The sequence below is a fragment of the Cydia amplana genome, chromosome 13 (genome assembly GCF_948474715.1).
Source record: "Cydia amplana chromosome 13, ilCydAmpl1.1, whole genome shotgun sequence".
Lineage (NCBI taxonomy): Eukaryota > Metazoa > Arthropoda > Insecta > Lepidoptera > Tortricidae > Cydia > Cydia amplana.
The window spans coordinates 2,060,528-2,072,623 of record NC_086081.1 but is presented as its reverse complement, the minus strand read 5'-3'; the positions used below and the strand labels follow the sequence as shown (position 1 = coordinate 2,072,623).

General features: G+C 35.9%; 2 protein-coding genes across 2 annotated transcripts; both read right to left on the bottom strand.

The window, feature by feature from the left end:
* Positions 1-1,879: 1,879 nt before the first annotated feature.
* Positions 1,880-7,795, bottom strand: LOC134653685 (uncharacterized). Its single transcript, XM_063509077.1, has 5 exons — positions 7,772-7,795; positions 4,277-4,429; positions 3,206-3,370; positions 2,557-2,698; positions 1,880-2,065 (listed from the first exon to the last, which is right to left on the bottom strand). Exons 1-5 carry the CDS (start codon positions 7,793-7,795, stop codon positions 1,950-1,952), a joined length of 600 nt encoding a protein of 199 aa, XP_063365147.1. The 3' UTR covers positions 1,880-1,949.
* A 2,805-nt stretch (positions 7,796-10,600) lies between these two features.
* On the bottom strand, positions 10,601-11,680 carry LOC134653222 (zinc finger protein 512B-like). The gene is made up of 2 exons (XM_063508550.1): positions 11,641-11,680; positions 10,601-11,129 (listed from the first exon to the last, which is right to left on the bottom strand). The coding sequence occupies exons 1-2, from the start codon at positions 11,656-11,658 to the stop codon at positions 10,608-10,610; spliced, it is 540 nt and encodes a 179-aa protein (XP_063364620.1). The 5' UTR covers positions 11,659-11,680; the 3' UTR covers positions 10,601-10,607.
* Between the last annotated feature and the right edge of the window lie 416 nt (positions 11,681-12,096).

The following is a 12,096-nucleotide window of genomic DNA, read 5'->3' as shown; positions in this document are numbered from 1 at the left end:
AATTATAAAATGTAAGAAAATAAAGTGCAAGGAATGATTACTTTTAATATTCATTAATGTTTCACAGGTTTTTAATGTGATGACTAGGTTCTCAGTAATGTGCCTTTTCTGTACAGCGAGTAAATGTGTATTTTGATGAAGCTGTCAAAGTGTTAAATAAAAGTTATAAGTACTTATATTAAAATTATATGGAATTTTCATATTTCATAAATTTTGATGGCTCTGTCACTTTAAACATAGAGTATATAATATATAAAAAGTGCCTTAATAAAAGAAACTATACGTTTAGGTACCTACCTACCTACGCCTATATAGATAGCTAGACCGACTTAGAAAACTGGACTAGATATATTATGAATATAGTATTACGTATTTACTTACAGAAAATCAAGATTCCTAAAATTTATATTATGAAGTACCTAAACTTGTTTTACACAAGTATAGATATAAAAATGTACATTTTGTATAAAGATGGATATTTTTGATATAAAAATGGATTTGTTAACGTTTATGTTTTGAACAAAATATAAAAAATATAGCTGGTCAAGCAAATCTTGTCAATAAAAAAGGCGCGAAATTCAAATTTTCTATGGGACGATATTCCTTCGCGCCTACATTTTTCAAATTTGCCGCCTTTTTCTACTGACAAGATCTGCTTGACCAACTTTAGTTCATAAATAAGATAGCAATGACAGTATAATATTATGTTTATGTTATAAGTTTTATGCCAAAAAAGATGTTAATATCACAATAAAACAATCAAGATTAAATTATTTATTTAATTTAAAATCATATTTTTTATCAAATATAAATATAAACCTTATAACCTTTTATATCACAATAAACGTGTGTGTATGGGCCGGCACAGACGGACTGCAACCCGGCTGCAATTTGTATGGGAACTGCACGCCGATGGCGACGTTGCAAGCGAGGTTACATACAAATTCTGGCGAATGTGCTCCTAGCGCGGGATTCACAATTCTTATTGCGAAATTTACGTTCAGGGCCCATTGCATAATAACTTGTAACTAATAATAATAAACGAAATTCTTCTAGAGCCCATTTCTCAAACGATATTAGACTAATATTATTAGTCCACGAACTGTTAAATCGTATGGGATGCCATGACAACACACTGATAATATTAGACTAATATCTTTCGAGAAATGGGCCCCTAGAATCAAAGGTTGGAAAGAGACTTCCTCTAATATTATTAGTTACAAGTTATTATATGCATTCGGCCCCAGGGGCCCATTTCTCGAACGTTATAGTATAGACTAATATTATTAGTCAACGAACTGGCGCCCATTTCTCGAACGGTATTAGTCTAATACCGTTCGAGAAATGGGCCCCTGTAAAGTCGTATGGGTTGCCATGGCAACACACTAATAATATTAAGGCTAATACCGTTCGAGAAATGGGCCCCTATAAAGTCGTATGGGTTACCATGGCAACGCACTAATAATATTAAGACTAATACCGTTCGAGAAATGGGCCCCTGTACAGTCGTATGGGTTACCATGGCAATACACTAATAACATTAGACTATTACCGTTCGAGAAATAGGCCCGTTATTCCACTAGTTAAAACAAATTTATATAAACGTATGTCATTCTATGATGCAAAAACCGCAAACTATAGCCAGCATAATTAACTGTTATTTCGTTAAATGTTACGTTATTATTATGTAATAATAACATTGTTATCGATAAATGATAAATTGCTGCAATAGCGGTCAACAGAGAGCTTATTATGTGTATAGATAAAAATCAGTTTACATATAACTGTATGTACATAATTATTAATTAGGCATTAAAACACTCGTGTGATGTTTTTATGAAACTCTCTTTCAACTCGTGTTTTAATGCCCTTCATTATGTAGCGGTCACATAAACTATTACATTATACATGGGAGTTGATCGTGAAAACGCTCCATTATTCAGTCCGTCTTACGCGTACTCATGCCAAATGTCTTTGTTGATGAGACTCTTTAGTCTTTCGTCTCGCTCTTCCTCCAGCTGCTTGTAGTAGCTGGACACTAGCATCAGCATGTAGCAATGGACCACTGGAAAATAAATAAATGGCCGTAAATACGTAACAAACCTTTAAATAGCAGACATACGGAAAGAGAGTTGATTTTACTATACGGATTTCAGGATGATTCACGCTAGAACGGCCCGGGTCCGGGCCGAGGCAACCGAAAACCTAGAATGCGTTCACCAAGACGATGAACAGCATTAAGTAGCACATCACTTGTATCATGGTTGGTGACGGGACACTTAAACACAATGTAGTGTAAGTACCGTCTGATCCACATCGCCACACTGGCATTCCTAAATCGCTGCAAAAAGTCGCCGTGTGCACCCTTAGGTACGACCTGGCCACGACATTGTGCGATTGGCTTCTGATAAGGAGAAAACCATAGGTGGGAACGAAAGGTCCGATTTCTGTGTCTCGCTCCAAACTTTGGTTGGCGCCTTAGCCGAAGCCAGTCCTGCAATGTAGTAGCCAGGCCGTTATGAATAAGTTTTGGTTGGAACAGAATGAAAAACTCACGCAAGCTAAGGAGCTCGATGACGTAGACCGTGAGGCTGTTGTCAGAGAAGTTATTCACCATGTAGAAGATGAACAGCAGCATGTAGCACATCACTTGGATGGAGGTCCAGATCACCCACGGCCGCATGAGGCGGGCGTCTTCCTGCAGACACAAAGGTATTGTAAGTGGGTGGGGTAAATTTAAAAGTGGTAAATTTTCTGTCTTGCATAGACCTCATCCATAGCCAGCAAAGTCTCCTCCATGAGTTCAAGTCCCACCCAAGACAGAAATTTTTCCACTTGTAAATTTATTCTAAATTTAATAGCATCGTTCGCAGACGTTTCAAAGTAAGCGATGATTAAATTACTGTCATCCTGCGTAATAATCCAATAATATAGTTTTTAGATTTCTAGCCGAGCTAAGTTGGAGAACCTATTGTGTATTGTATTAGAAACCGCAAACTGAATGCCCCATAAATAAACGGTCAAGAGCACGTCGGGATTTGCTCAGTTGCTCAGTGTAGGGTTCCGTAGTTACCCTTCTCTCACAATAGGCTGAACGGGGGTACTATGCAAAAGGGAGTAGGTACCTACCTTTCCAGTGATCAGTATTACATATAAGCAAAACCTTGGTGGTTGGATACGTGGGATATAAGCCCGAGATACTCACCCTCAGTGCTCCAATCAGCATGACGGTGGATAGGAACAGCGTGACAGCATGCACGATGGCGACGGTCACCACCAGGCCATAGGCCATTGGACTGTTGAGATGGGGCTCGTGTGGCCACCCGCTGAGTATGGCCAGGCATTGCGCTAGGGCCAAGACTGAGTAGAGCTGAAACGAAGAAGATTAAACTAAATCACTTTAGGGTTGGTAACTGTCAAAGGTTTTTAAAGATGGAGTTCAGGTTTGGCCAGGCGTGGCTCACTCCGCGATTTCGTCGCTTTGCTACAGGTAGCTAAAAGTACATCCGTTTCGCCCCAATTTTGGGGAAAGCCATAAGCCGCGCGTGGCGCTGTCGCCACCTAGCGGCCATATCTGTGCTGATCGTAACAGACGCGTTTTGTTAGAGAGTGAGTCTTCTGTACTTAGTACTATTATTTATTCTGTGGTTTGGCTTAAATTAGAAAAAATAACATTGACTCTATTCGTAGGAATGATATGTAAAGCCTGGCGTCATCTGTAAAATACTTCGAACGGCCAACCCCCTTCAAGTGATAGATGGTTAAGATATAAGTATTTGATTTCTGAACAAAACAAAATTGATAATTAAGACGCCATCCTGGTTGTACTCTATGATTAATAATGATAAAGTGCAAATTTAAATATAAACTAGAAGTACCGAAGACACCTATAACCAAGGCACAGGTGTATACGATAGGGAAAGTAAACAATTTTAATTTAACATCTCATAACGCCTGCAAATAATTATTAGCTACATAATTTACTGAACAAATTTATCAGGTAAAATTAATAGGCGCATTAATCTTTGAGATAAATATGTACTTGCAAATCGAGTACATTAGGATATTAAAGATATTATTGCGTATTAAACAAAACTTCAAGTACCTAGTGGATAATAACAAAATTGTACGACTAAAGATATTTAATGTTAATACCTAGAGTCGTTCAGAAAGAGAAGAGTCGTGTAATGTATTGGGCCCCATAATTTTATTCCTCTTTCCGCACAGACTCTGGATTTTCAATCTACAGAAACGAATGAATAATGATTAAACTTACTATGACGATTAGCGCTGAAAAGATGCTCCCAATCTTGAGTGAAAAGCAGCCGAAGCTGGTTTGCCTCGGGATGTTCTCCATCGAAAACGGGAACTCTGGAATCCGATACCGTTTAGAGTTAGACCAAGAAAAGTGCAACGATATTACATTCCTCTATAACTGGCATGCAATAATGACAATGTCAACGTTTCTTTATCGTTCCATGAAAGATATAACGTGTTTTAATTAACTGCTTTGCGTTAAATGTTGCCATTGAGGCAATATGAACAGTGGGTACTGAATAATTAATGTTGATTAAGTGCGAAAAAGAATAATAGTATATTTTTCACTGGTAACACTTTTAAAAAGAAAGTTTCTGACACTTGATGAATGATGACATACGCAATTGATGTTTTCCTGAAAGTGGGACGTTAAGATTCAGGATTTCGCATTATTAATTTCACAATAAATAATATTTCAGATAAATTTAGTATGAATCATCAGAATGGTGCGTTGTAGATTTTCCACCCAAGCAAAGTAAACAAGTGACGAGTTTTTAAAGGTGTCACAGACACGTAAAAAATAATAACAAAATGAAAAATGCTACGTTTCCATCAATCTGGGGTGCATTTCTCGTACGGTATCGGTATTAGTCTAATATTATTAGTGTTGTCATGGGTCTTGACAGGTTCGTAGACTAATAATATTATTAATCTAATACCGTTCGAGAAATGGGCCCCTGTTCAAACAAAACAGTGATACGTTAAATCTGAGCAACTCCCATATCACTTATCTTTGTCGTAAGATAAATTCTCTCTAGAGATCAATAAAATAAGAGTGATATAAACATATACTCACGCTTGTACATTGTGGCACTAGTACTATTCTTAGAGGATTATTTTTAGTTTTCTTCGCGACGATGCGCGCGCGGCGGCACGTTCAACCGAATGCTATAATCACGTCGATACGGTATCAGTCGATATAAGGGATTATTACTGATAACAGATATACGAAATTTGATTATAGATTAGACGTATAAAGGTGTTTAGTAAATTGTTTTTGTGTTGTGCAAAATCAGAATTGTGTCCGGTAGGTGACAGAATTTTATAATGTTCTGATAAAGCTAAGACGCCGACATGTTGTACTTATAATAACACTAGCTTTTGCCCGCGACTTCGTCTGCGTGGAATTAGTAATTTGGGTAACTTAATTTTTAAACAACTCTGCTTTTTATTCCATTCTACTTTTCACCCTTTTTCCTAGATGTTCGTGTCCAACAATACAGCAGACTAACCAAGCCTCATATCTTGGGGTTATTATAGATGAACGCTTTAATTGGGGCCCACACATTGATGCCTTATGCGATAAATTGCGAGCAATCCTTTCTAAGTTTTCAGTCATTAGATATAAAGTACCATACAAAATATTAATTAACATGTACAATGCACTAGCTGAATCAATCATAGCATATGGGCTTACAAGCTATGGCAGAACGTTCAAAAGCTACTTAGATAAAATATACAACCTACAACTAAGATTACTAAAACTAATAGTTCCCAGAAAAATAAAAGATCAATTTAGAGACGACTATAGCAAACTGTTTAAATTTTGTAAAGTTATGCCCATCCAATGTAAAATAAAATTCTTAATTTTAATGGAAAACATTCATAACAAACGAATAATGAAACCAATTCAATCAAAAATGCATATAAGAAAGATTTCTCAAAAGAAAGTCACAACTATCAACAGTAACAATAAATACGGAGAAAGAACAATAGCATATATAGCACCAAGATTATTTAACGAACTACCCATAAATTTAAAAAACACTATAAACGAGAAAAATAAAAAGAATTTACTAAATAAGTACTATCTTGATGGAGTCTCAACATAAACTTATCTACATAAAGCATACATACATATGTATGTATGTATATATATATATATATATGTGTATATATATATATTTATATATATATATATATATATATATATATATATATATATATATATATATATATATATATATATATATACCTATTCATATATTTCTCAATCTGTTCTCCATATCAATGTAATAAATATAGGTAAATAATCAATGTTAAAACGTTATAATAATAAAAAAGCTTTATAATAACTACATAATTAATATATCCATCAATAATTGAAATACTCTTACCCGAAGTTTTTAACTGAATAAATTAGATCATCCTGTAACCGCTGCACGCCCCACCCGGTGCATACTCAAACTCGGTACTCAATTAATGGCATACGCCTTAAGGAAAACCTGAGCCGCTTAAGACTTTCTTGACACGTAAACCGCACAGCGATAAGGAATGCACGGCCGATTGTGTACTCGAGTGGGAGCTATTTAGTTATACCCGCTAATTTATCTCTTGTAGAATTTAAGTAATCTCACTTGTAATTTTATATAAATATCGATTATCCCATGTATCACAACAATGCTTAACGTAAAATGTATCCACGAATGTCGTGTCGGTACAAACCCGATAGGGTTTCACGGCACTTTTCTGTTTGATTTATTATAAGATTTTAGTATAGAATAAAAAAAAAAAAAAAAAAAAAAAAAATGACCCTCAAATTGGTCCACTCTATATATTTCCAACCCAATTTTTTACACTCTTAAGGGATGATTTCGGGGATAACTATTCTATATTCTTCCCCACATCTCAAACTATCTCCATACCAAGTTTCATCTAAATCGGTTGAGCGGTTATTGATTTCACATACAAATTTTCACCCCCTTTTCAGCCTCTTATTATAATTCGTTTTTTTAGCATTAGAAAAAAGGTAAACAATCTTGATGTGTCTATTAATTGAAAAACATGTTTTAAAAATAAGTCACGGCAAATATGTAACAATCATGAATCTAATACGATAATTTATATTCTTCTGCTTTCATAAGTATAAGTTACTGATTTTTAAAAAGCGTTTTCCTTCTTTCTAATGCTAAAAAAAACGAACTATAGTAGATTGTTAACAAAAGGAGGAAAGGCACTCATTTCTGCCGAGGTAGTTTGGCGCTCGAACGCAGTGAGAGCGCCAATATTCCGAGGCTGAAATGATGCCTTACACCCGAGTTAAACACTCTGCTAGTCATTTCAAATACAAGGAAAGTAAAATACATGTGTTTTTTTTTAAACATGACTAAGTAAGTATAATTTTTATAGCCTTTCTTGAACCTACCTAATACTTTCAATTAACCATTTAGGTAAAAGTATCGTTATTTATGGAATGGGGAGTTTAATAGCAGATATGGAAATTTTATGTCAAATCCATTTAATAACAAAATTCAATTGCTTATTGTAAAAAATAAAAAAAATCGTACCTACTTGGAAAGTTAAATGCTCTAGTGCAGAAACGTATCACTTTCGAAATACTTTTTAGAACAACAATAACCCTCTTCTCTTCTCTATAGCATAGGCTCTGAGCATAAGAAATGAAAAAATAATTGTTGACAAATTTTTGCCATACGCGTCACGTCACTGACCAAACCTGACCTTTGGAAGAATGCCCCATGTGTATATAAATAAAATACTCGTACCTATTGTCTTCGGATACCGCGATACTTAATGCCGATATATACGCCAACGTCTACGTAATTTACTTTCTATAAGTACCTACATCTCGCTCGCACTAATATGTCAGTACGAGCGAGATGCATAGAAAGTAAGTTACGTATAGACGTGAGCGAATGTGTCACTGTCAAAACTGGTTGTTTGCTATAATAACATTGACAAAATGCGTCAGAGCGAGATGTGGGTTAGTCGTATACTAACAAGGTTACACTTAACTGATAATGTATTGTTTACTATGTGTGCTGTAAAAACTTCAGATAGAGCAATTATGCATATATCGCCTTTAAACAACGCATATATGCATGCATACCTATTCAGAAAACCCTAATGTCAATGCAATCCCCATCAATATGCTACATGACTAATTTTCATTTATGGTATCAATCGATCGGTTTTTAGGATCAAATGTCTATAGGGGACCCATTGTATTAAAGTAACACAAAAGTCAGAAATTGTAGTTAAAGGCCGACAGTAGCACTTCACTCGCGAAACGCCCTATACAAAACGGCAAGGGAACGTGACGTCAAGGTCTCTGGGAGCCCGGAGCCCATCTTGTAGTATGGACAAAACAAGAAAATTGCGTTTTTGTCGGTGAAATATTGCGTTTATGTATATAGTTGCTATACAATATGTTTTTGGATGAAATGTAAGGAATCGAATGGTACCCTTACTTTTATCGTTTTTGGAAGTTAAAAAAATCTTAAATTTTGAAAATTTCAGGTCCTGTATTTGTGTAATTTTTCAATATTTTATTTTAATATCCACATTATTGTGATAAATTGCTCGTTTGCTATCTATTTTACTAGATTTAGTTATAAAATTCAACATGTGTCATCATCCCTATTGAATACTTTGAGGAAAATGGGAACTACGTTTGTGTGGAGAATCGATCGTCCCTTTCCTCTTTTCCTGCTCACACGCTCCGTGTACCCGCGGCAGCTCTCGGGGGCCCTTATAAAGATAAATATGTAGGTAGGTACATATAAAGACTAAGACACAATACAAATGAGGTATATTAACGTTTAATAATTAAATCTTAATAAGTTACACAAAAGTTAAAGCTTTATTAAGTTAACTTAGATAATTAATTTAACGGAAACTAGGTACCTACTTAGGCTGTCGTCAATTCGATATGTGCAAAGTAATATGACAAGGGTCGATATCGTTTGCAGTTTGTTTTTGTAAATTGAGTTAATAACTCTGCGCATATCGAATAATTTAATTAATTAATTAACATCAGATAATGTAACGAAGATGCATTACAGAATAAAGTTATTAGATTTGATTAATGTACAACGTCGTTTAAAAAGCTAAACAATTGGTTGGCATTAGGACTAGAATTAAAGAGTGATTCGATGAATAGGAGACTACCGTAAAACCTGCCAACTATAGTCCAATACTGCCACTATTATGGTCCACAAGTTCAAAAGGAAATTAAGTATCCATACCAATGTCCCTTTTGGTTTACTTCGAGTTTTTTCTTCCATTAATAAACATACCTTGTCTTAGAACTACAAAAAATACCTGAACTAAAAAAAACAATGGGTTGCACTCAGGGAGTGCCGGCAGAAGTGAAAACTCAATCACTACTTATTGCAAAATGTCTGCAGCACTATGTATAATTGAGGTTAACGCCATCTAGCGTTATTTCATCGCATTACTTGCAACCTCTAAGCACATCACTGTTAGTACTCGAGTTATATTAATACCAGTTAGAGCGAAACTCACTAGATGGCTTTTAAATCAATAAAGAAAAACTCAATGACATTGAAGTAACAGTTTTTCGATCACGTCACGTGTTCGTCTTACGTACCTTACGGCCACGTGACACCTGTTACGAGTTTAACATTTTTTCCCCGTCACCAAAAGTGCAGAGCGCCGCTAAAGAAGTTTTCACTTCAAAAAAACAGATAATTATTTGAACCACAGTTGGGAGCTTGACTGTAGTTGGGAGGTTATACGATAACGCATCTGAAAACTTTTTTCATCTTTTGCTATAGTGGTATACGCATTTAGTTCTGATATAAGTAAAAAACTATTCTACTATATGCAAACACATTAACACTTAAATCATGCAATAGTAATCAATGCAAACAATATATAAACATTTGGTTGAAATAGGTACATCTTATCAGAGCTATCTCACGAGCAGCGAGCTATCTCACGGTTATCTTCACAAGGTCGTAGTTACAGATGTATACAAACAAAATAATTAGTACAGTCGCCTGCAATAATATGTTACACAACGAAGGCCGCAAAAATATGTGACACGCTCTTATGGCTCTACAAATAAGATCTTGTTAGATATTTTTGCGGCCTTCGAAGAGTAACATATTATTGCAGGTGACTGTACTACCTATATATTAGTTATAATGAAACAATGCAAAATCGTTGCATTTTCAATGTTTTCATTATACTTATTATCATTGAAGCACAAAAGGAATTTACACAAGTTCGTAGTTACATTTAACAATTTTAAATTAAACGTATAGATATTGTTCATGATCAACATTTTTAGATATTAACTCTCTCAGATAGTTTTAACGGGAATGATAAAGAATCTATTCACGCCAAATACATTTCTAAAATCTGCTAAATGTTGGTATCAAAACTTAAAATATGCATTATAAATGTCGTAAAATGCTAATCTTTTTTAGCTCGATGCTTTATTTGTTTCCTCCATAACATGAGAATTATCGGAGATCAGCCTTGCAAGAATCTTATAAGTACAGTCATTATGATGAGACTATCACTCAATAAGGATGCACTATTGTCTGACCATGCGCTTCCACAACCCCCCCACTCACTCCTACTTGTGCTACCGGTTGAACTACCTGCTGTACCGGACTAACAGCTACCGGTACCGGCTGCGGCACCCGTACCGGTACTGCCGCCGGCACACCAACCGCATACGGCTGCGGAACCGGTATATGTACCCCTTGCGTGATCGTTACCGGCACAGGATGCGCTACCGGGTACGGATACGGTTTATCTATCGGTACCGCTATTGGTCGCGGGATGATATGGACTACTGGGTGCGGTATAACCACAGGTACCGGTCGCGGCTGGTCGACAGGTACACCAACGCCTACAGGGTACGGTACGGGCCGTGGAACAGGTATCGGTATAGGCTGGGGTATTGGTATTGGTATGCGGTTGTGGAGTTCTGTAACAGAGTGGCGAGCTGGGAACCCGGCTGGCACGGCGAGGGAGTTGATAAGGCTGCGTTTTTTCTGTTCAGTTGAAAATGCTTGGTGGCTCAAGAGGAGTAGTAGCTGGAAGATAAAATGCATGGTAAACATCGTAAACATCAACAATTTGTTGTAAGTGTTAGGTAACAATAGTTGTATACGTATAAAGAAAAATTGTTGCGTAGAGACCCAAAGAAAATATTATTAGATTATTACCTATATACATAATATTGACCTATTTTACTTTGGACGATACATTATCTTAATTAATTAGCATTGCTTCCGTATGAAATATAACACAACTGCATCTTTTGCTAATTAATACCTATTTATTGTATTGTAGGTAAATGATATTAATGTTGCTTTCTACAACTATTTTATCCTTACGCGCGGAGAAGTCAAGAAATTAGAATGGTATCAATAAAATTTCACGATTATAATCGTTTTTGTAAAATTAATAGCGGGAAAATACATTTTGTTGTAGATACCTGAACACAATGCCAATTCACCACGATAGTTGCCTAAGTTAAGTGATTCACTATTTAATTTCACTTTAAATAATTGTCCTAATCAACAAGATAATAAATAAACTTACACAGCATATTCGCGACATTTTCCCGACGTGTTGCAATCGAAGCGAGGCGAGGAAGAAAGTGTGCAAGTGCAGGAAAGCAGGGTATTTATAATGTCAAGTGTGGTGTATGGTGCACGGAACTTGTACGCCCTGTATGAAAGCTGCTCCCGATGTATGAGAGCTGTTAAATACCCCGCGGAATAAAAATTATGACTTATGCATATTATATCAGTCTACTTATGATAGTTATAATTATAAAATATTTACAACATTAAACACAATTTTCTGCATAATTGAATTTGTCTCTCTTCTCTCTTTCATTCTTCTCTCTTTCTCTCCCATTCTTCTCTCTCTCTCTCTCTCTCTCTCTCTCTATCTCCTCTCGTTCTCTCTCTCTCTCTCTCTCTCTCTCTCTCTGCGAGGCGAGGAAGAAAGTGTGCAACTGGAGGAAAGCAGGGTATTTATAATGTCAAGTGT

Excerpts from the sequence above, each read along its gene's own strand:
- LOC134653685 (XM_063509077.1), bottom strand. The coding sequence starts at position 7,795 with ATGGGGCATTCTTCCAAAGGTCAG. Across the intron at positions 4,430-7,771 it reads GGCATTCTTCCAAAGGTCAG|AGGAATGTAATATCGTTGCA; the intron begins GTTTGGTCAGTG and ends TGCCAGTTATAG. Across the intron at positions 2,699-3,205 it reads TGCTGATTGGAGCACTGAGG|GAAGACGCCCGCCTCATGCG; the intron begins GTGAGTATCTCG and ends TTGTGTCTGCAG.